This window comes from Rattus norvegicus, chromosome 1 (genome assembly GCF_036323735.1).
Source record: "Rattus norvegicus strain BN/NHsdMcwi chromosome 1, GRCr8, whole genome shotgun sequence".
Classification (NCBI taxonomy): domain Eukaryota; kingdom Metazoa; phylum Chordata; class Mammalia; order Rodentia; family Muridae; genus Rattus; species Rattus norvegicus.
In genome coordinates, this window is record NC_086019.1 from 210,813,929 (window position 1) to 210,837,175 (window position 23,247).

The following is a 23,247-nucleotide window of genomic DNA, read 5'->3' on the forward strand; positions in this document are numbered from 1 at the left end:
AAAGAGAGCCTCTAGTGCAGATGTTCGGAAAGATCCCAGTTGGAATAGGTCGGGGCTAGAAGGGAAGCTGCCCACAAGCAGACTGCGGAGATCCTGGGTTTCCCAGCTGCTGATCTATGCTTGCCCAGGAGCAGGCTCGCTGCCCGGCTCCCGAGCTCAAGTGTCCTGTGGCCTTTGGGCTTCCAGGATCAACTCAGTTCTAAGTCAGCAGTGGCTCACTCCCAAAGTGGCACTCTTTCCGTATCTTTGAACCAAGTCGATTCTTTGCTTGTTCTCCATGCTCCATCATGGCATCCTACCTTCTAGATTGATTTTTAAAAATTACACACATTAAAGTTTGCTCACTGGTGAATAGTTAACGTCTTCCACTCACCCTCATAGAATCATAGGAAACAGTCTCAGCCTCCTAAAAACACTGCCTAGACTTGAATAACCCTGCTCCACTCCAGACCCCTAAGCAATCTCCTGACCCCTAGCCATCTGCCAGTCTTCTGGAAATTTCCCTTTTCCAGCAAGCTGCGCTGTGGGGATCATACACACTGTAGCTTTTCTTCACTTAGCACCACACACTTCAGATTTATTTATGCTGAGAGGTCCACTCACACCGGGCACCACTCTGATGTGCAAGTACGTGGTGAAGAGATGGGACAAAGGAGAAGTGGAATGGTTCGAGCACTACGAAGAGAGGCAGAGCTGGAGATGTGAGGGTGGAGAGGAGCCTGATGTGAGCTGCCTGCCTTGCCACGTGAGGCTATGATGAAGTCCCTGCCCATGCTGCTGCTGAGGGCCATGTCTGGGTCTGTGACCGTGCAGCAGGAGGAGTCTGTGTCTATGTCTGTGGCTCATGTTACCACCAAAAGCCATGTGGGTGTCCCTGGTCTAGGCTGCCCCTTGGGAGCATGTTGATGTTCGAGAGCTGGCCTCGGTGGCATGGGAGCAGGAGAGCTGGCCCTGCCCCCTGCCAGCGGCAGTTTTGTGTGAGTTAGCTCGGGCAGTGCTGGAGAGTTTGCCCTGGTGCTGTGGGCACAGGAGAGCTGGCAGGCTAACACAGTTACCACCCAGGCCCAGAGCCAGGGTTATGAGTTGGCTCATCCCGACATCTACCCCATCTGTGAACTGCATGTGAAGGAGCTGGTTCTGCAGATGCAAAATTGCAGGAGCTCCATGACACAGAGGACACAGAGCAATGACAAGATATCCAAGAGGAGTCCCACCGAGGACCAGTGTTGACAGTGTAGGCAGAGAGAGGTCTTGATCCAGACCAGTGACTCATTGCAATGAACATTTGCAAGTAAAGATGTATAGACAAAAGGGTATACTGTGTTGGGGTTGGGGATTTAGCTCAGTGGTAGAGCTCTTGCCTAGCAATCGCAAGTCCCTGGGTTCGGTCCTCAGCTTCCAAAAAAAAAAAAAAAAAAAAAGGCATACTGTGGGACACACTGTGACACACTACAGCTCCCAGAATGAGATGTTTTTTATTTTCTCTTCATGGAGAGGGTGCAAGGGCAGAGGGCAGAAGAACGGGGAGATGAATGGGATTGAGGTGCCTGATGTGAAATTCACAAATAATTAATACAAAGTAAGAAAAAAGATTCATCTATGTCATTGTTGTATGGAGAAATGGCTCGGCAGTTAAGGCTGCTCTTCTAGAGGACCCAGGCTCTCTCCCCACCACCATTATGGAGGCTCACTCTCTCTGGCCACCAAGGGCATTAGGGATGCATGTGGTGCATAGACATACATGGAGGCAAAACATCAATATGTATACAATAATAATTAAAATAAAAATATTTTACCTGTGATACTTTATGCTAGATATATGATTTCTATGTTGCCGAGTAAAATTCCATTGTTTGGATACACCACAATTAATTCATCCAGACACCTTTTTTTTTTTTCTTTTTGAAATAGAGTCTTTCTATGTAGCTCTGACTGTCCTCGAATTTTCTGTGTAGACTAGATGGTCTTAAATTCTGAGTTCTGCCTGCCTCACCTCCCAAGTGCTGGGATTAACTGCAGGAACCATGACACCCACCTGTTCCTATTCACCCATCGAAGGGCATGATAGTTTGTAAATTACATTTGAGACAAAGTCTGGCTCTGTTACCCAGCCTGACCTCAAACTCATGGCTATGGTCCTCAGTCTCTGACTGAGCTCTGGGATTCCAGGAGTGTACTATGCTTGAATCCTGACTCTCTCCTCAAAGAGTCACGTGTTGAAGGTTTGGTTCCCCCAGTTCACGCCACTACTTAACTAGGAAGAATGGAAGCTCTCGGATGTGGGCCTTCTAAGGTGAGGTCACTCTTCTTGCAGGGGACAGTTCCTGGACATTCAGATCCTGGATCTTCATCTTTTTTCATGTTTCATGAAAGTTTCACAGCCATGAATTGGACAGGTTCCCTCTGACAGAGGCTCCAACCAGAGTAGAACAACATCGAACTGAAACCTGAAGCCATGAAACGCCCTAAGCCTTCCTCTGGGCAACTGTCCGAGGTGTCCTGTCACAGGAGTGGAACATCCGCCCTGTTGCAGGTCATAAAACTGACAGAAGCAGCCACACGTGCTCACTCTGCAGGGACAGACATCCTCAAATCAGTTGGTCATCGCCCATTCTCTGGGTCATTGTGGTAAGACTATAATTTTGGGAGAAGCTACTGGACTATCTTCTGTGGTCGCTGTGCCAGGTGTTCCCACCAATGGAGAAGAACTCAGGCTGCCGATGTCCTTGTCAGCCATTGGCGAGGGTCAGTTATCCTGGCGAGGTGTAGAGGTATCTCTCTGCTTGTGAATCCATTCATTTGTGAACATTCTAGTATGAAACTTTACAAACATAAAGCCGGTTGTGAGTCTAGCCTTTAACAGCCGAGCTGTCTCTTCAGCCCTAAAACGTTACAGACATAAAGTGGGGAGAAATATACAGAAACACAATTTGGAGGCAGCAAAATGGCTCAGTGGTAATGGTGCTTGCTGCCAAGTTTGACGACCTGAGTTTGTTCTCTGGGACCCACATGGCAGAGGAATCGACCACCTGAGTCCTGTTATGTTGTCTTCCAGTCACTACATATGCACCATGGCACATGCAGCCACACACATAGAGCCCCACGACACACAGGATTAAAAAAAAAACAAAACAAAAAAACCAACAAAGAACAAAAAAACAAAAAAATAGGTTTTTTTGCTTTTGTTTTGTTTTGAATTTGCAAAAGACTGGAGAGATGGTTCAGTGGTCAAGAATACCTACCACTCCAGAGGCCCTGAGTTCAATCTCCAGCACCCATGTTGGGTGGCTCACAACTGCCTGGAATTCCAGTTCCAGGAAATCTGTCAGCCTCTTAGGGACTCCTTAGGTTCCTGCCATGCCTTGCCCTGCCTTGCCCTACCCTGCCCTGCACATAGCCACACAGGCACACAGACATACACATAATTAAAAATAGAATACATTTTAAAAGTACTATTTATTTAATGAACACTGTAGCTGTCTTCAGACACACCAGAAGAGGGCATCAGATCTCATTACAGATGGTTGTGAGCCACCATGTGGTTGCTGAAAATTGAACTCAGGTCCTCTGGAAGAGCAATCAGTGCTCTTAACCGCTGAGCCATCTATCCAGCCTGACTTCTTTTTTAAGTAAAGGAAGAACAATGTTAGCTATTCATATAAAGTTACAGATGGTTGTTGAATGGGTCAGCCTGTGAGGTAACTGAGTCTGTGGGTCTCACTTCACCTCTGATCTGGATGATGCCATTCTGGAAGGTTCCCAAAATGCAGGTAGGCTGGGTGACTCACACTGTAAGCCAAGCTTAAGAGGCAGAGGCACTGCTATGAGTTCAGGTCTAGCTTGAGCTATTTAGCAAAAATCTTGTCTCAAAAACAAATACACACAAACCCCAGGGACTGGGATAAGGATGTTTATTCTGCAAGCAGGAGGATCTGAGTTTGAATCCGTAGTTGAACATTGAGGTAATAAAGCCAGGCATGGTTGAATGTTCCTGTGACCCCAAAATTTAGGGGCTGGGGTAGAACTGGGGGGTCCCTGGCCAGTGGAAATGTGAACTTCTGGTTCAGTGACACACCCTGTTTCAAGGCAGTGGGGCAAACAGCAGTAGATGAAAACACCGGATATTCTTCTCTGACCTCCTCAATTATACGCATGAACTTTAGCACCCACACACTCCCATCTATGTAACACACACACACACACACACACACACACACACACACACACACACAATTACAGGCTGGGGAAGGGTCCCCCTGATAAACAGGGTAAGAGGCCTTTGCCAGTTTCCCCCTAGTGAGCAGAGTCTGGTCTTTGGGTAGGCTGCAGCTGTCAGCTCTAACCTTCGGGACACATCCTGTTCCTCAGGGAGGATCCACTCTCTAAAGAGGAGGACCATCCAAAATCACTTCAGTACAGTGTTCAGCCCACTCTCACTTCCCCCAAATGCTTAGAGCCGAACGCTTGTGTGTTCCCTTAAACTCACATGTGCACCCCTAGTTCTCACTGAGGCTGAATCTAGAGGAAGGTCTCTAAGGAAGAAGTGAAAAATGAAGGTCAAAGGGCAGGACTCTTACCTAGAAACCCTTTGTGAGGTCAGGAAGAAAGCCCACACCAGGAATCCAGGAGGCTGGTGCTCTGACCTCAGACTTTTAGCCCCTAAGCTGTGCAAAAAATAATCTTCTCGATTTAAACGACTCAGTCCATGGTATTTTGTTTCGTTTGGATATTACTCAGCCCCACGCGGTGAACATATGGAGCAACGGAGAAAGCAGGAAGGCTTAAGGCTGAATGAAGGGGAACTGGGGCATTCCTAAAAGGAGTGTTTTACAGAAGCTCCTCTTCACACACTCCTACCCACCCACTGGAGCCTTTCCCTCAGTGAAGTCTCGTTGACACACGTGGGGGTTATCTTGGGTGACCTGACCAGAACTTTTATTTTTTGGGGGAAGAAACCGGCACTGACTTCATGATCCTCCAGCCTCAGTTGATGTTATAAACTCTCACCACCATCCCCAGTCGATATTTTAATTACTCACTACAGAATTCTAAAGAGGCATGACTAAAAGTCAGGGTTTTGTTTTTAATTTAAGGAATTTTTTATTGTTTGGCTTTGGTGTTTAAGATTTATTTTATGTATTTGAGTACACTGTTGCTGTCTTCAGATACACCAGAAGAGGGCACTGGATCCCATTAAAGATGGTTGTGAGCCACAATGTGGTTGCTGGGAATTGAACTCAAAACTTTTGGAAGAACAGTCAGCACTCTTTTTTTTTTTTTTTTTTTTTGGTTCTTTTTTTCGGAGCTGGGGACCGAACCCAGGGCCTTGCGCTTCCTAGGTAAGCGCTCTACCACTGAGCTAAATCCCCAGCCCAATAGTCAGCACTCTTAACCGCTGAGGCATCTTTTTGGCCTTTTGTTTTTCAATAGTCTTAAAAAGGGAGATTTATTTAGTTGAGAGTGGTGGTACATGCCTTTAATCAAAGCACTTAGGAAGCAGAAGAGGATCTCGGTGAGTTTAAGGCCAGCCTGGTCTATATATTGAGTTTCAGGTTAACCAGAGCTAGATAGTGAGACCCTCTCTCAGAAAAAAAAATATATATATATGTCTAGGGTGTTTTCCCAGACTGTATGTTTGTGTACCACATGTTTGCTTAATGTCCACTAAGAACAGAAAAGGATATTGGGCCCACTGGAAATGCAGTTACAAATGGTTCTGAGGCACTGTGTAAATGCTGCGAATTCTAACCTGGGTCCTCTAGAAGAGCAGCCTGCCTTCTTTCCTGCTAAGCCATCTCTGCAGCCACTTTTTTCTGCTTTTTTTAAAAAGAGAGTTGGAGCTAAAGGCATGGCTCAGCAATTCTGAAGACATAGATGCAGGCATATACACAAAATAGATCTTTTTTTTTAATTTTAAAGTGAATTGATTTCAAGGAAATAGGAATGAGATGGCCAGACCCAGGTAGGAGTTTCATTAATGAAGTCAGAACAATAATCAACTGTGCTTCCACCCATATAGGGCCGACTCTCTTCTCTATTTCTCTGCCCACTTCCTAGTTTATCGTCCAGGTATTATTATCCTCATGTTTCATACGAGGAAACTGAAGCATATTAAGACAAGAATCTGTGGCGAGTGCCTGTAATCCTTAGCATTTGGGAGACAGAGCATCAGGAGTTCAAGGTCATCCTTGACTACACAGGGAGTTCGCGTTCTGACAGGACTACTTGAGACCTTGTCTCAATCCCATCCAACCCGCCAAAAGGAGAACCCAGGAGGAAACCATCAATGAGGTGCTGAGATTTTAGCCAAGATCTTGACCCGGGTCCTGACTTGACCTAACGCAGTCCTTCAGTGGAGAAGGTGGGAGACTTAGGGTTCAGGCCTTGAGCAGTGTCGTCAGCTGCCTTGTACCCACCTGCCTACTAGACATAAGGTGTAAACCAACCTAGAGAAAGAGCTTGGTAAAACCTTTGGTGAAGGAACCGTTGCCATGGGAACAAATACAGGCCTGAGGCGCGCGCGTGCGCAGAGGCGAAGGGGGGGCACCGAACCGGTTAAAGGTGACGTAAAACGCTCCGGGTAGGGCGGAGGGTTCATACTGGGGGAGCCGTGGCCTTGTGAGGGAAGTCACGAGGCGGTGAGAACTAAGTGTGTTCGGCGGCCGGCCACACACTACCGGAGCAAACCGCGGGGACCAGACTGGCCCGCTGCGGAGGCCCCGCCTCTCGGACCTCGGGACTAATCGGATTGAAAGCGCGCCGGCCCCGGGCCCCGAACTCGCCAATTGAGGAGGACGGCGGTCACCGCCCAATCCGGGGCAGACAGGTGCGAGGTCCGGAAGGTGGAGGCCAATCGGAAGCGGTTGCGGCCTGCAGGGGCAAGATTCAGCCAATGAGGAGGCTCGAGTGACAGCTGAGCACACCAATCGAGAGTGAGGAACGGTCGTGCCCGCCCGCCCTTCCGGCCGGAGCTCTATTTACCAGGGGCGTGCAGATCGCTTGCCAATCAGAGTGCGGCTGAGCTGCCGGACAGCCAACCCCAGAGGAGCGGCCGGCTGGCGGCCGCCGCACTAAGGAGTTGGGATGTCCTACAAACCTATCGCGCCCGCCCCCAGCAGTACCCCCGGCTCCAGCACCCCCGGGCCAGGCACCCCGGTCCCTACAGGTGAGGCGCCAACTCCACCGTTGCTCGTCTTATTCGGGCAGTCGAGGTCTTGTAGAGAAACGGCTCGAGTTTTGCAATACAGGGCCTGCTAGGCGAGCCTGGCTCAGCCTCAGTTTGCTAGCCTGAGAAGTGGGCGTGGTCACGTAGAGATTGTAGGTGGAGCGCAAGGGGGAGGAGTGTGTCTCTGAAGTTGTTCAGAGTGGAATGAAGAAGCATGCCTTTGGAGGTGGTCAGGAAAACGGTCCTGGGCTTGGAAATCTGTAAGGAGGTCCTTGTCACACTCTAACCTCTTACTCGTGTCGTTGCAGCCGGAAGTGTCCCATCGCCATCGGGCTCAGTGCCAGGAGCTGCAGCTCCTTTCAGACCACTGTTTAACGACTTTGGACCGCCGTCCATGGGGTATGTACAGGTGAGTGTGGCTAAGAGCTTGCTTATGGATAAGGACAGGAGATGCCCTCGGGGTCTGAGGTCACAACTGTATTTTCTTTTGACACAGGCAATGAAGCCACCCGGTTCCCAGGGCTCTCAGAGCACCTACACGGACCTGCTGTCTGTCATAGAGGAGATGGGCAAAGAGATCCGACCCACCTATGCTGGTAGCAAGAGTGCCATGGAGCGCCTGAAGAGAGGTAGTGAAGCCAAAGCCCACCCTTGTTCTGCCCAGGACACAGACATTAAGAATTATGAATATTAAGACATTTCAGTAAGGATGGAGGATATCTAGAGTCAGTTCAGGACATTTGGGCCAGCCTAGATTAGAACAGAACCTGTCCAGGAAGGTGTTTGAAATGAACTTGAGTCAGTGTTCAAGAAGGTGCTCGGGAACTCAGGGTGAATGTGAGAATTAGCCAAACCCTTAATCTCATCCAGCCACACTAGATTAGGGGTGATCTTGCTGAACCGTGAAGGGCGGGAAGTGTCTGCTCTGCAGGGTGACTGTGGGAGGTTTCTGAGGCCCTGCTTCTTACGTCCCCATCCTACCCCGCCCCACCCCAGGTATCATCCATGCTCGGGCACTAGTCAGAGAGTGCTTGGCAGAGACAGAACGCAATGCCCGCACGTAACAGGAAGCACCTTGACCTCTCCGTCGGGACCTTTCCGGCCACTGCAGAGCACCTGCTTCTCCCTGGCCTTTGCCCCAAGTTGCTTCCTATCCTGGGCTTCCTGTCCTGTGTTCCTTGGTGGGCACCTTTCAGGAACCAGGTAGCAGATCTTCATCCAGTTGGCTGTACAGACTGGTCTCTCCCTCTGCAGGAGTGCTGAGAGGCCACCGTGAGTCCCATCTGTGACCTGATCACAGTGCTGATCTAACTGGAGCTTCCTCTCTGTGGTCCCACCACATGGCACTTACTCCTTAACTCTTAGTCCAGGCCGCCTCCTCCCTCTCCAACAGGGGTGCAGAAGGCCTCCCTGCCTCATCTCTGGGGCCACAGCTGACTCTTTTTTTGGTGTGTCTTTTACTAAATATGCCCTTTTTATATAAATAAAAGATGATTTGGAGCCATTCTCTCGGCTCTGAGCCTTTCTGTGTGTGATTCCTCTGGGGGAAGCCTGCTTGAACCTATGCCTTCCCACCCTGTCCTTTGCCACCTCCAGCTCTGTGCCTTCCTGCTGGGGGAGTAGCTGAAAGGCCAGAGCACCAGTGGTGGGGAAGTCTGCATAGGGAGGTGCCACCAGAGGGCAGTGTAGGGCCTTGGCTGCCTTCACAGCTGGAGGTACTGTTGGGCAGCCTGAGCCTGAAGGGCCCTTGCTCTGTACTGTTGGGCAGCCTGAGCCTGAAGGGCCCTTGCTCTGGATTGGCAGGCATGCCTGGCAGGGTGGAGATACCAGTTCACCGAAGTCCCACCTTTGAATGCCTTAATGCCCCTACACTACCCTCCACTTTAAACTATCTTTGGAAGGCTCCGGATTCGCCAGGTCTCTGACTCCTTAGGGAGGCAGTTAGAGGCTCCCTTCCCCCCAGCACCTGCAATCCACTGTCCCGACAACTTCCACCAGGCTGGGTGTGGCTCCATGAGCCAGCTATGGGTGTCTCAGCCTTTGTACAGAGTCAGAGCAGTTAGATGGGTGGCCGAATTTGAGAACCTAGCAGACATAGTAGAGAAGGACTTTGGCCCCATTAAGGGGATGGCCTCTACCCCCCTATGTAGCTAAGTAACCCTGTAATGCCAACCCTAGGCAGAAGCAAGTGAGAGCTTCCAACTTCTGTCTAACTGGGGTACAGCATTTCCTCTAACCTGGGATCCAGCCAGGAGGGCTGCCCTGGCTGGGCCCGGGTGGGAAATGAAACCGAGAGTCTTTGGGGTGTACAGACAGCACAGAAATAAAGAACTGGCATTTGGAGACCGGCCACTTCCCAGTCTGCCTTGAAGAAGGAAGGCAGGGACCAGCCCTGCTGCACCGCGGGCGGGGCTGCCCCCGACCCTGCCGGGGTGGGGAGGACTAGCCCAGGAAGGGGGCGGGGCGGCCGCAGTGACGCGGCGGGGAGGGACAGCAGGGGCGCCGGCGGACAGACTGGGGGAAAAAGGTCGGGGCTATGGGCCGGCTCCGCGCCTCCAGAGGGTCGGGCTCCGTCTGGAATCCGAGGCCGAGACTGGGGGCACAACGAACTCCCACCTTGTGGCCGGCCGCCCCTGCCTGGGTCGGGTGAGGGGCGCCCACCAAAAGCTAGAGGTGAGCGGGGACGTTGGTGAGCGGGCAGATCAAGAGCGCGCCTGGCTCCAGGGACGCGGAGCAGAGGGAAGTGAGGACCGGGCCTCTCGCCTGCCCGCTGGGTGCGAGGTGGGGGTGGAAGGGGTGTCTGCAGCGGAACTGTGGCGCCAGGCCGGGACGCAGGTGGGCAGAGTGGGCCTCCCAGGGCGGAGGCCAGAAGGGATACCAGTGGACCGCTCCTGCACCAGCCTGGAATGGGCAACTTCCAATGGGAAGATGATGGGGTGGCTGTAAGGACGAATGGAAAGTCGGTGAAGACCAAGGGTGCATACAGTTCAGGACCCGCGTCCCGGCTAGAGTGGTGAAAGCAGGTGGGAGGGGGTGGCCGGCACGGAGGTTTTTTTCTGGTGCCATAAGGTAAGTTAGCATTAGTAGAGTTGCACAGGCTCATGAGGGCTGCTTCCAGAGAGACACCTTGGTGGACATGGGTCTAGGTGGACGTCTAGGAGTGAAGTACACGGAACCCCACCGACTTCGGGGGATGAAGTGATGAAGGGGGCGGGTTCCTAAGGTTCTGGTCTTGGAAGCCAGGCGCGGTCCGGAGGGATGCTGTTTTGGTAAGCGCTGGACGCGGACGCAGTGAAGATGCGAGGATGGCCTTGCGGCGTGTCGGCTCGCATCCGCCGCTCTGGGGGGCCGCGTCAGTGCGCGGTTGCCATGACGACAGGCGGGCGGGGGGCGGGGGCTACGTGGAAAAGAGGTCAGCTCTGAGCCTTTCTGCTGCTCTGGGCTCAGCAGCGCGGGAGGCGACACTGGGTTCGCCTCTGCCTCCCCCGCGGCGGGCCCAGGCATGGGGTTCCGCGGCCCGAGCCCCTCTGCAGGCGTGCAGGGCTCGGTACCGCGCACCACCGCCCTGCACTGACTGCCGCGCGGTACCCTGCGCTAGGAGGAGCAGAGGCCGCACACGGTCAGCGGAGCGGCTTCAGGATGCTTATCAAGGAGTACCACATCTTGCTGCCCATGAGCCTGGACGAGTACCAAGTGGCCCAGCTCTACATGATCCAGGTGAGAATGGTGGGGAGGGCTATACTGGAGCCATGCTTCATGGTGGAGTGAAGAAGGAATTCGCAGGCCTCAGGGGGATAGTCCCGCTGGATCCCCCACAACCAGTTCCTTTAGTGGGTTCTGTAGCCCATAAGAAGAGAGAGAGACATCATCCTCTTTGGATGTTCAAGCAGAAGGGTGGGACAGAAGGGCAAGAAAGGCCAATGGGTGCTTTCCATCCATTAAATACCCAGCCTACATATGGTCTCCTTTAATCCTAAGAATCTGTAATCCTGTCGGGGGAAGGGAATGCAGTCTTGCAGTCTATGAGGAGAGTGGGGAGCCAGGAACACTAGGTGGTAGGTAGCTTAAGCAGGGGTTTCTGGGGAAAGGTGTAGAATCTGGGCATTCCCAAGAGATCAGAAAAGAGATATGTGGATCAAGACCTCAGACTGTGCTAGGCACAGGGCAGGCAGAACTAAATGTTGAGGAAGGCCTTGGCTGTGAGAAAAATGCTGGCTGGAGGCAAGCCAGCAGGGCTTTAGGTGGTCTGAGCTATATGTTCTTTAGGCCTATAGAATCTGCATCTAGGAGGAGAGAGGGCCATATCTCACCTTGTGGGGGTTGAGTGGGCCACATCTGGGCTTCAGAGCTATGAAAGGATACCTGGAGGCTCTCACACACTGAAAGATGTCACAAAAGCTGGGAATGAGGTTCCAGAGGGAAAGGGCAAGTCAAGTCTGTTGAGAGGTGGTCTTGTTGCTATCCCATGAACATACTCAGCATGCTCTTACCAAGCTTGCGCAAACTTCTCTCCTTTGAGCCCCCATATATTCAAGCCATAGCTATGGCCCCTCCCTCAGATCTGTGACCCTCTTACAGCATTCAGTTTCCAGGTCTTCATCCTTGCTGCACCTCCTTTTCCTTGTGGCACTTACTGCCTTCCTGTTTTCTGTTTCCCTCTGCTGCAGCCTAAGTTGTGCCAGGAGTAGGTGCTGTCTGTCAGCAAACGCCAGTTCTACATCACTCACCCCCAATTAATGGCAGGATCAACTGCTAGGTTGCAGAACCCCGTGGGAACTGGGCAGAATCCATGATACCAACTCCCAGAACTTTACAGGGACTTGAAAAGGCTATGCAAGCTGCAGAGATGGCTTGGCTGTTAAGAGCGATTGCTGCTCTCGTGGGGGATCTGGATTTTGTTCCCAGCACCCACATGGCAGTTCACAATCAACAGCTATTCCAGTATCTGGAGATCCAATGTCCTCTTCAGGTAGCAGACACGCAGGTGGTGTACACACATATGTAGTCAAACACTCAAACACTTTTTTAAAAAGGTGATGCAAAGAATCAGAACCAACCCGGGGACCCCAGAATTTAAGCTCGGGGCTGAGCTCCCTATTTTCTGTCCTGGGCTGCAGAAAAAGAGCCGGGAGGAATCTAGTGGTGAGGGCAGTGGTGTGGAGATCCTGGCCAACCGGCCCTACACAGATGGACCCGGAGGCAATGGGCAGTACACACACAAGGTGTACCACGTGGGCTCCCACATCCCAGGCTGGTTCCGGGCACTGTTGCCCAAGGCTGCTCTGCAGGTAGAAGAGGAATCTTGGAATGCTTACCCGTACACCCGGACACGGTAAGTATGTGAGCCAGGCACAGGCTCAGGACTGGGAAGAAAACAAGTGTTGTGCACACAGCATGACTCTCCTACTGCCCTCTGCCAGGTACACCTGCCCCTTTGTGGAGAAATTCTCCATTGAGATAGAGACCTATTACTTGCCTGATGGGGGGCAGCAGCCTAACGTCTTCAACTTGAGCGGGGCGGAGAGAAGACAGAGAATCCTGGGTGAGGCCTTCTTGGGTGGTCCCTTGCCGTTGACTTGGTGGGCAGTCTCCAACGAGCCCCTAGTCTCATCTTCCTGTCTGTGAAAGGCTTTTCCTCCTAATCCTTGGGGTGGTCGGTGGATATTAGAAAAGGTTTGCTTAGTGCTCACGGAAACCCCTTCAGATACCATCGACATCGTGCGGGATGCAGTGGCCCCAGGAGAGTACAAAGCAGAAGAGGACCCTCGGCTGTACCGCTCAGTCAAGACAGGCCGAGGGCCACTGGCTGATGACTGGGCACGGACAGCAGCCCAGACAGGACCTCTCATGTGTGCCTATAAGCTGTGCAAGGTTGAATTCCGCTACTGGGGCATGCAGGCCAAGATTGAGCAGTTCATCCATGATGTAGGTGAGCATCCGGATGAGGAGTACCCAGCATGCACTAGGCCTGTGTTTGGAACCAGGAATGCTCCCAGTCACAGGAGAGGGGAGAGGGGAACAGTAGAGCCTGGCTAGGAATCAAGGGAGCCTGCGTTAGGGTACCCAAAGAATTAGGAGGGCAAGGAGCTGGCAGTATGGTGTCTGAGGCCCATGCTATCTGATACTCAAAGACGGTGCTGCCTTAGTGAAGCCTCTGTGAGTTTGGCAATACTGAGAGCCTCTCGGGAGGGTCACCAGGTGAGGATGGTCACCTCACAGATTTGTTGAGGATTGCAGGCCTAGGAGCGCTTTGATTCCATTACTGCTTTCCTCAGGATGCCCTCCTTTCTCCAGCACTGTGGCCCTGATATTGAAGACCCAGTTTAAGCCTCTTCTGAACTGAGCCCTGCTTCCTTGTCGGGTCTGAGCTGGGCCACCTGCAGACACATAAAAGGACCATACCCAAGGTGGTACAGTCTCGTAGCCTGGGCTCTACTTCCTCCACTACTGACCCCCTGCAGTGGTTCCAGCAAGCTGGGAGGCATCTCAGCACCCTAATGTTCCTTTCTGACATGAGAAAAGGAGGGGACGATAGTGACAGCCAGTGCCTGAGTGACTGACATGGACCAGATCCTTGAGAGTCACTTACAGCAGGATCTCCCTTCACACCCTAGACAGCACTCTAAGATAAGAGCTACCGCTGTTCCCATTTTGCAGATAAGGACACTGAGTTTAGAGAGCGGTGCAGACTCCCCTGTAACGCTTTTGGGAAAAGCACAGGTAGGAAAATGGAAATCACCAACATATAACCTCTGTTAGGATGCTAAGGCATTTCCGTCCGAGGTTTGCAATCCAACCGTTACTACTTTACTTCCTAGATTCTTTGGGGTCTCTTAACTTTCTTTCTCTCCTTAAGACGATATGAGAATGGGTATCATCTTTCTCTCCACCCTCTTGAGGATTGCCAGAATTTCCATTAACTATTAACACCTTCATTAACCGTGACATTTCATTAACTGTTACTACCTTAATTAACTGTTAGCTCCTCAGCAGGAAGCCAGGTGAAAGCAAGCCACAAGCCTTGGTCATGTCTGCTAGAGCGACTGCATCAGTGCTCAGAGGGGTCAGAGAAATAGACCAGAAAGGACAGGGGGACCAATGTCCGTCTCCTGGCCTGTCCTCTAGACAACACAGGCCCTGCTGTACTTGTGGGTGGTATGCCTAAGGGAGTCGTTACTTAACCTTGACGCCTGGGTATACAGCTGCACTGGCAGGGAAATGAGGGTGGGAGGCATGGTTTTGACGTCTGGGGCTTCTGCAGGTCTGCGCAGGGTAATGCTTCGGGCCCATCGCCAGGCCTGGTGTTGGCAGGATGAGTGGATTGAACTGAGCATGGCTGACATCCGGGCACTGGAAGAGGAGACAGCACGTATGCTGGCCCAGCGTATGGCTAAGTGCAACACTGGCAGTGAGGGACCGGAGGCCCAGACCCCTGGGAAACCCAGCACTGAGACCCAGCCTGGGACCAGAACGGCTGGCACCCCTGATGGGCCTGAGGCCCCTCCTGGCCCCGACGCCTCACCAGATGCCAGCTTTGGGAAGCAGTGGTCCTCATCTTCCCGTTCCTCCTACTCATCCCAACATGGAGGTGAGACTGGGGTACAGGATCCAGGAATGGGAGGGAGCCACACACCCAACCTGGGCTCCCAAGCTGAAACCCAGGTGGTCCTGCAGGTGGTGTGTCTCCACAGAGCTTGTCTGAGTGGCGCATGCAGAACATTGCCCGGGACTCTGAGAACAGCTCCGAGGAAGAATTCTTTGATGCCCATGGTCAGTACAGAAGCCACATTTGTGGAGGATGGGGTTACTGGAGAGTTCCTAAGTCACCCTAGCCATGACACAGCGCCCTGTCTCCTCAGAAGGTTTCTCAGACAGTGATGAGGTCTTCCCCAAGGAGATGACCAAGTGGAACTCCAATGATTTTATTGATGCCTTTGCCTCCCCGACTGAGGTAGAGGGGGTGCCAGGTAAGGATCTCACCCCAGGATACCAGACACCAGCACTCTGTGTGCCACAGGGACTTAGAACAGCTCAGCTCTAAGTGAGCAGGACCTGAGAGGAGTTTCAGTCTGGAGAGAGTTCCCATCAATACCTAGTTGGCAAACTGATGGATAAAGGGTGGAATGATGGAAGAGACAAGTTCAAACAGGTCCAGGTGGCACCAGGGAGGGACTGCCTGGGTATCCAGGAAGGCTTCCTGTTAGTACTGATGTCTATACTGGGGTTTTAAGGATTGAACCAATGCTGTCCAACAGAGCTGTTTTAAGACAGTGGATACCTGTGTGGTAACAACCAGCACCATGGGACTAGCAGCCACTTAAGATGTGGGGCTTACCTTTCTTATTTTGCATTTTATTTCATTTTAATATAAATAACCACGTGTGGCTTGTGGCTCTGGCTACCATGGTATTCCCCTGAGGTGATTGCTGACACTGTTGTTTATCTTTTAGGATTTTTCTTTTCTTTTTTCTTTTCTTTTTCTCTCTTTTACTAAGTAACCCTTTCTGTATCCCCTGTATCCCTGTATCTGTATCCTCTGGATCCCTGGTTCACTGCATCAAATGGGTCAGAGTGAGAAATTTCCTACTTTGTGGTATCATCACAGGGCCAGCATGAGGAAAAGCCTAGAATGTAAAATGGTCTGGAGGTTTGGGTGGGAATAAATTAGGGGACATCAGGCAGTCACCTGAAGGGCCAATGCGAGGGTTCCGGTGATCTTTGATTCCCCTCACTGGTTCTCCATTGTCTTAGATCCTGCAATCATGGCTACCAAAGGCATTGAAGATGAGGCCCGAGCTCCCAGGGACTCAGAGGCAAGTATGTTCAACTACTCTATGTCCGTGTTCTGCTCATTTGCTGGCTGGCCGCTGATCTGACACTCCATACCCCACTGTGTCCCTCAGGGCCTGGATGGAACCGGGGATCTAGGGGTTGAGGCATGCTCTGTGCATGCCCTCTTCCTCATCCTACACAGCGGCAGCATCCTGGACTCTGGCCCTGGAGACACCAACTCCAAGCAGGCCGATGTTCAAACACTGAGCACAGCCTTTGAGGCCGTCACCCGAGTCCATTTCCCCGAGGCCCTGGGTCACGTGGCACTGCGGCTGGTGCCCTGTCCACCCATCTGCGCGGCTGCCTATGCTCTTGTCTCCAAGTACTGGCCAGGGGTGGAAGGGTGGAGCACACACAGGGTCCCCAAGAGGCAGTCATCTATTTGGGGTGCTCCCAAGATCAGGGCAGTTCTGAGGGTAGAGAGAGGAATCACGCACCCGGATCAGTCCTGATCACGAATGAACCAGTTCTATATTGGTTGGTTTGATTTTGTTCTTACTGCTATTTTATGTGTATGGGTATTTTGCCTACATGTCTATCTGTGCACCTCACGTGTGCTACAAGATGATACCTGATAACTTGGGAACTGGAGTTTCAGTTGTGAGCTGCCATGATGGTGCTTGCGATCAAACCCGGGTTCTCTGGAAGAGCAACCAGTGTTCTTAACTGCTGAGCCACTGCTCTAGCCTCTGACTTTGCTTTTTTGGAGACATGGTCTCACTTTAGCCCAGGTTGGCTTAGAACTCATAGCTGAGGTTGGCCTCACCTTGTGGGGATCCTCCTAGTTCAACCTCCAGAGCAACTGGTTCTCAATCTGTGGGCCTGGATTTCCCCAAAGACCGTCAGGAAACATTGATATTTACATCACAACTCCTAACAGTTGTGAGGCAGCAGCAGAAGTAACTATGGTTGGGGGTCACCACGACATGAGGAACTGTATTAAGGGATCGCAGTATTGGGAAGATGGGGAACCTCTGCTCCTAGTGCTAGGATCACTGGGTGCACCCTCATGCCTGGATCTGAATAGACCCAGTTATGGGCTCCACCTCAGATGTCCCTCGGGTCTGACACCCCACAAAGGACACTTGCTAGCAGGCCCAGGGGAGTTGGTGGCAGTGGTTAAACTGAAGCCTTCCCCCCACTTTCTCCTCCTGCAGCCTGAGCCCCTACAGCCATGATGGGGACAGCCTGTCCCGCTCCCAGGACCACATTCCACTGGCTGCTCTGCCACTGCTGGCCACCTCATCCTCCCGCTACCAGGGTGCCGTGGCCACTGTCATCGCTCGCACCAACCAGGCCTATGCAGCCTTCCTGCGCTCATCGGAGGGCACAGGTTTCTGCGGGCAGGTCAGGGGTTAGACAGGCTACCAGGAAGCATCCAGTACCCATGCAGCTGTGGCCCCATCTAGGTTGGTGACATGGCCTCTCAGTTGTGCCACCTTCTCACTCAGGTGGTGCTGATCGGAGATGGTGTTGGTGGCATCCTGGGCTTTGATGCGCTCTGCCACAGTGCCAGTGCAGGCACAGGGAGTCGAGGCAGCAGCCGCCGTGGGAGCATGGTCAGTGTGGCCAAACCCAGCCTCCTCAGGAGGGTGGTTGTCTCCATCTCTAGGTCTCTGCCCCCCTGGAATATGGCCTCTCTGCATGTGGGCAGGGCCCCAGTTGCAAAGTTGAGTCTCCTATGGGACTCTGCCTGGTCCAACCCCAAGCCTGTGTCCTCACTTCCAAGTTAAGTAAGAATCAGAAGGTCTCAGGCTTAAGGATGCTTCTATCCTTCGTTCGTTCTAGAACAATGAGATGCTCTCCCCAGAAGTTGGTCCAGTACGGGACCCGCTGGCAGATGGGGTGGAGGTACTGGGTCGTGCTAGCCCAGAACCCTCAGCCCTACCTGCTCAGCGCACCTCCAGCGACATGGCTAACCCGGATCCTGATGGCTCTCAGAACAGGTGCTATCTCTGCCCAGTGACCCCTGCCCTAAGCACAGGCTGGACCTCAGAGGCAATAGCACTGAGTTTCTTCTTCCCTTACAGCCTACAGGTAGCCCCCACAGTTACCTCTGGGGAGCCCCGTCGTGCAAGCACAGCCTCCTGTCCACCTGCCAGTTCTGAGGCTCCTGACGGCCCCACTAATGCTGCTCGACTGGACTTCAAGGTCTCAGGCTTCTTCCTCTTTGGCTCCCCACTGGGCTTGGTGCTGGCTCTACGCAAAACCGTCATGCCTGCCTTGGAGGGTGAGCCCTGGGTGTAGAAGGGTTGCTCTTCATCTGCTTCTGTTTGTTCCCTTCCCCATCTCTGCTAGCCTTGCTGGCTCACTGGAGACAAGGGAATTCCTACTGTTCTTCCTCAGTGTGGAGTAGTGGCCTGGTTAGAGGGGGAAACGGAAGGCCCAGAAAGGATATGCCAAGGCTAGGTTCTAAAGCGGATCAGGAGGAACTTCTTGTGGGAAAAGGTATTCTGTATGAGAAGGGGCTCCCAAGGCTGGGAAGTTGGCTCAGTGGTTAGAAGCACTTGTTGCTCTTGCAGAGGACCTGAGTTCAATTCCCAGCACCCACATGGCATCCCACAACCATCTGAGCATCTGACACCCTTTTATGACCTTCATGGGCATCAGGCACACACATGGAACACATACATACATGCAGGCAAACACTCATACACATAAAAGGCCACATGCAGGAAGTGCTCCATCCCATAATACAGCAGCCAGTGAAGGCTTCCACTGCCGCTTGGCCAGGACACCCCTGCAGTGCCTGGCTTAACCACACTCTCCCCCCTAGGCTGGAAGAATGGTACACACCTTTAATCTCAATACTTGAGAGGCAGAGGCAGGGTAATCTTTGTGAGTTCAAGGCCAGTCTGGTCTCTACAACAAACAAACCAAACCTCTCCCTTCTTTCTACTGGGTCCGCAGTGGCTCAGATGCGTCCAGCCTGCGAACAGATCTACAATCTCTTCCATGCCGCTGACCCCTGTGCCTCCCGCCTGGAACCCCTGCTGGCCCCCAAGTTCCAGGCCATCGCCCCCCTGGCTGTACCTCGTTACCAGAAGTTTCCCCTAGGAGATGGCTCATCCCTGCTGCTGGGTACAACTCCCCTGCCCCAGCCAAAATTAATGGGAGAGAAGGACACAGTAAAAGACAGGAAGTAACTCCCACATCATAGATAACCTCTCATGTCACCCCTCTCAGGTACAAGGGTCACTCCTCCCATAGACAGTTAGGGTCCCTAGGAACCTTTTGACCTGTGCCAAGTAGGAACCAGTGACTAACTAGAGAGGGGACTGAGGGGCATTGGCATGTTAGTGTGCACGTGTAAGACTGTACCTCCATGTGCACTTGGTTGCATGTACTAGCGGGGAGCATGTATGTGTTTTTGTGTTTTGGGGTAGCAAGCATTCTGGTAGGGATGTTATTGACTACTGCATACAACTACAGACAACACTGTCTCTCCCCTGAAAATCTTCAGCTTCAGCCAACTAGAGAGGCTAAAAGGGCAGAAAGTAGAGGCCCAGGAGCTAAGTTATGCTGGGACCTCAAGAAGAAGAGACACAGGGGCAGCCTTGTGCTTAGGTTGGTTCTCTTCCCCAGCTGACACTTTGCAGACCCATTCGAGCCTCTTCCTGGAAGAGCTGGAGATGATGGTGCCCTCCACGCCCACCTCGGCCAGTGGTGCCTTCTGGAAGGGCAATGAATTAGGCAATGAGCCGGCAGCCCAGCCAGCAGCCCCCAGCACCACCAGTGAGGTGGTTAAGAGTAAGTGAGCCAGCACTGGCCTGCCCTGCCTGGAAGAGTATCACTTCAGAAAGTACATTGTCCTAGGTGGACGGGAAGGAGGGAGGGAAGGTCCCCCATAGACCAGGTGATGGACAGTGGCAGCAGGCCACCCTGACTCACTGCCCACCATGGCTATGTAGTCCTGGATCGCTGGTGGGGAAACAAGCGCATCGACTATTCACTGTACTGCCCTGAGGCACTCACCGCCTTTCCCACCGTCACGCTGCCCCACCTCTTCCACGCCAGCTACTGGGAGTCGGCAGACGTAGTGGCCTTCATTCTGCGCCAGGTGAGTGGAGTCAGGGATGTGGGCCGGAAACCAGGAAGCCCAGGACTATGGAAGAGGGCCATTGTTTCCTGCCTGGTGTCCTGAGCAGGTCATTGAGAAGGAGCGGCCACAGTTGACAGAATGTGAGGAGCCATCCATCTACAGCCCTGCCTTCCCCAGGGAGAAGTGGCAGCGCAAACGCACACAGGTCAAGATCCGGGTATGTGCCTGGCTGCCAGGAGCCAGCTCAAGCATGTCCCCAGCATTCCCAGGGTCCTGGCCTCGTATCCTCCTTGCCTTGGCTCTGCCCCTGGAAACCTCAGGTTCCTCTGCCCACTTCTCCTGAGCCCTGGTTGTTAGTCAGGCTGGATCCTCATTCACCCTCACCTGCCATCCTCTGCATCCTGTCTAGCTCTGACTGCAGAAAGCTTCCCGGCTGCATACTCCTGTGGGTCCACAGATGCTCCCATGCTCAGCCTCTGTGGTCTCCCATGGCAGCCCTGTCCCCTCGTGCTCCACCCTCAGAGTGGTCCTGAATCCAACTCTTTCTCCCGACATATACATCCGTCCTCTCCTGTCCCAGCTCACCCTCTCTTTCCCACCAGAACGTCACTTCCAACCATCGGGCAAGTGACACCGTGGTATGCGAGGGCCGTCCCCAGGTGCTGAATGGGCGCTTCATGTACGGACCACTGGACGTGGTCACACTCACTGGCGAGAAGGTCAGGACCCGATGCCCATGCTCCTGGTGTTTCCTACCCTGCCCTAACAGCTGTTGATCTGCCGATCAACAGCTTGAACTTCCTGCCTGCCTGGCCAGCCTCTGCTCTCACCTGCCTCTAAAATAGTACATAGGAGTGGTCTCCATAGCCCTTCCCACCCCTGCCAGGTGGATGTCTATGTCATGACACAGCCCCTGTCGGGCAAGTGGATCCACTTTGGCACAGAGGTCACCAACAGCTCAGGCCGTCTCACCTTCCCAGTGCCCTCAGAACGTGCACTGGGCATTGGTGTCTACCCTGTGCGCATGGTGGTCAGGTAAGCAGTGGGTACTCGGGCTCCTCCTGTGGAGGGAGCCGGGCACTGCCCGCCTCACCTATTCCACTCACACCATGCTTCCATGGACCACAGGGGAGACCATACCTACGCCGAGTGCTGTCTGACTGTGGTGTCCCGAGGCACAGAAGCTGTGGTCTTCAGCATCGACGGCTCATTCACTGCCAGTGTCTCTATCATGGGCAGTGACCCCAAGGTGCGCGCTGGCGCAGTGGACGTGGTCAGGTAGGACCCTGGGCCCCACCCACAGTGACTGGTCATCACTCTGGACTGGAGCTGACAAGACTCCATCTCACAGGCACTGGCAGGACTCAGGCTACTTGATCGTGTATGTAACTGGCCGGCCTGACATGCAGAAGCACCGTGTAGTGGCCTGGCTGTCGCAACACAACTTCCCCCATGGTGTTGTCTCCTTCTGTGATGGCCTCACCCATGACCCACTGCGACAGAAAGCTATGTTTCTGCAGAGCCTGGTGCAAGAGGTATTGTGGCTGAGAATGGCCCTAACCTGCCCTCACCCCATTCCTCATTGACAGTGGTCCCGCTCTCCTCAGGGCCCTTGTCCTTAGGGCCAACAGGGGAGATTAGCTATGTTGACTAGGACCTTGCCCCCGTCTCTTCACAAATAACAGTGCCCCTGAAACAGCAATTTGGGGGAGGGGGTGCATGCCATTCCACTGGCCCTATGGCTCCACAGGCGGGGCTGCTGACCAGCTTTTCTACACAGGTAGAACTGAACATCGTGGCTGGGTATGGGTCACCGAAAGACGTTGCAGTATATGCGGCCCTGGGACTCTCTCCAAGCCAGACCTACATTGTTGGTCGTGCAGTGCGTAAACTGCAGGCACAGTGTCAGGTAGGACCCAAGGGCAGGATGGGAACAGAATTTCAGAGCCAAGGCTAAGGACCACCCAAGGTGTTGAGTCCTGCAAGAGAGGGCAGATGTAAGGCATTTGTGGCCCCAGGAACTACTTCTTCTTCCTGGGACAGGAGCGATAGGCTATACTTGCTGTGTACAGACCAGAAGTGATCACAGGCTGTGACTGTTCAAGGTCTCGGATACAGATCATCTTACCATGGCCTTGGGCAGGTTCTGTGACCTTTCTGAGCTCGTTCTGTGGGGAGTGAATGGTGCTAGCATTATCTATACTCATTAGCTTATAACAAAGGTCTCATCATCACTGCGGGTCAAAGGCTCAGGGCTAGGCCTGAGCTTCCTCAATGCTAAATGCTGTTATTTCCCCAAGATGCCAGCTTGAGGATGAGTCAGGTCTAGAGAGAGGCAAATTGGGAGTAGAGCCAAGGTGCCTGGCTCAGTCAGGGGTACTACGTAGTGGGAGAAAGTTTCCTGATCAGGCTGAGCCAGGCTGCCACTGCCAGCGTCACCCAGTCTATCTACCCTGTGCATGAGCCTTAGGGAAGGCTAGTAGTTCCCTCATCCCTGCTTTCTTCTGCCCACAGTTCCTGTCAGATGGCTATGTGGCCCATTTGGGCCAGCTGGAGGCAGGCTCCCACTCCCATGCCCCCTCAGGACCTCCAAGAGCTGCTCTGGCCAAGAGCAGCTATGCTGTGGCTGCCCCTGTGGACTTCCTCCGTAAGCAGAGCCAGCTGCTTCGATCCAGAGGCCCCAGCCAGGTGGACCTCGAGGGCCCAGGAACACCTCCTACCACCCTGGCCAGGGGCAAGACTCGAAGCATCAGCCTCAAGCTAGACAGTGAAGAGTGAGCAAACCGTGGCTGGACCTGGGTTATTTATTGATACTCAAGGGGCCTGAGTGACTGTGGGAGGCTGGGGCCTAGACCTTTGGCCCCAGCCCTGGCCCCACACCCTGTATGACTACTCCTCAGTATTACTTCCCTTAGTGGGGGATTACTTCCTACCCCCGAGGGGAGGAAGGAGGGAGTGGGCTAGGGTCCAGCAGCTTTTCCAATGTGTGAACCTATAAAATTAAACTGCACTCTACCAAGGCCTTTCCTGTCTGGGACTCTGAGGTGCTAAAAGGGGCCAGGACCTGCTCAGGGTCATAGAGTAGGGCAACTGGAGCCCCTTCACTTTCACTTTCCCCAAGGGCCCTGGCTGTACTTTCCTAGGGCATTTCCTAGATAGTCTGCCTATCCCTTCTCCTGTCCTCAACCTCAGACACTGCTTGAGTCAT

The 23,247-nt window shown here is 53.1% G+C and overlaps 2 protein-coding genes across 7 annotated transcripts; both read left to right on the top strand.

Annotated features, from left to right (window-relative positions):
* Positions 1-5,226: 5,226 nt before the first annotated feature.
* On the top strand, positions 5,227-8,676 carry Cdk2ap2 (cyclin-dependent kinase 2 associated protein 2). Of its 2 annotated transcripts, none has more exons than XM_006230902.5 (4): positions 5,227-7,165; positions 7,474-7,574; positions 7,662-7,794; positions 8,420-8,670. In XM_006230902.5, exons 1-4 carry the CDS (start codon positions 7,084-7,086, stop codon positions 8,452-8,454), a joined length of 351 nt encoding a protein of 116 aa, XP_006230964.1. In that variant the 5' UTR covers positions 5,227-7,083; the 3' UTR covers positions 8,455-8,670. The 2 variants fall into 2 exon arrangements, with proteins under 2 accessions (XP_006230964.1, NP_001102968.1); NM_001109498.1 differs by having other exon boundaries at positions 7,008-7,165; positions 8,162-8,676.
* Positions 8,677-9,639: 963 nt separating this feature from the next.
* Positions 9,640-23,061, top strand: Pitpnm1 (phosphatidylinositol transfer protein, membrane-associated 1). Of its 5 annotated transcripts, XM_039083707.2 has the most exons (25): positions 9,642-9,838; positions 10,764-10,882; positions 12,283-12,497; positions 12,586-12,707; positions 12,870-13,094; positions 13,823-13,885; positions 14,427-14,753; positions 14,840-14,935; positions 15,025-15,132; positions 15,917-15,978; positions 16,069-16,319; positions 17,155-17,344; positions 17,449-17,556; positions 17,786-17,943; positions 18,028-18,227; positions 18,908-19,078; positions 19,583-19,747; positions 19,909-20,057; positions 20,146-20,256; positions 20,642-20,758; positions 20,926-21,074; positions 21,168-21,317; positions 21,391-21,574; positions 21,820-21,948; positions 22,554-23,059. In XM_039083707.2, the coding sequence occupies exons 2-25, from the start codon at positions 10,805-10,807 to the stop codon at positions 22,815-22,817; spliced, it is 3,792 nt and encodes a 1,263-aa protein (XP_038939635.1). In that variant the 5' UTR covers positions 9,642-9,838; positions 10,764-10,804; the 3' UTR covers positions 22,818-23,059. The 5 variants fall into 5 exon arrangements, with proteins under 5 accessions (XP_063124228.1, XP_038939641.1, XP_038939635.1 ...); XM_063268157.1 differs by lacking the exon at positions 13,823-13,885 and having other exon boundaries at positions 15,028-15,132; NM_001008369.1 differs by lacking the exon at positions 13,823-13,885 and having other exon boundaries at positions 9,688-9,838; positions 22,554-23,061.
* Positions 23,062-23,247: the final 186 nt, after the last annotated feature.

Bases quoted from the DNA above. Each gene is read 5' to 3' on its own strand.
- Pitpnm1 (XM_039083707.2), top strand. From the start codon at position 10,805: ATGCTTATCAAGGAGTACCACATCTTGCTGCCCATGAGCCTGGACGAG. The intron at 13,095-13,822 runs GTGAGCATCCGG...CCCATTTTGCAG, and splicing joins GCAGTTCATCCATGATGTAG to ATAAGGACACTGAGTTTAGA. The intron at 20,759-20,925 runs GTCAGGACCCGA...CACCCCTGCCAG, and splicing joins TCACACTCACTGGCGAGAAG to GTGGATGTCTATGTCATGAC.
- Cdk2ap2 (NM_001109498.1), top strand. From the start codon at position 7,084: ATGTCCTACAAACCTATCGCGCCCGCCCCCAGCAGTACCCCCGGCTCC. The intron at 7,166-7,473 runs GTGAGGCGCCAA...GTGTCGTTGCAG, and splicing joins AGGCACCCCGGTCCCTACAG to CCGGAAGTGTCCCATCGCCA. The intron at 7,795-8,161 runs GTAGTGAAGCCA...GCCCCACCCCAG, and splicing joins CATGGAGCGCCTGAAGAGAG to GTATCATCCATGCTCGGGCA.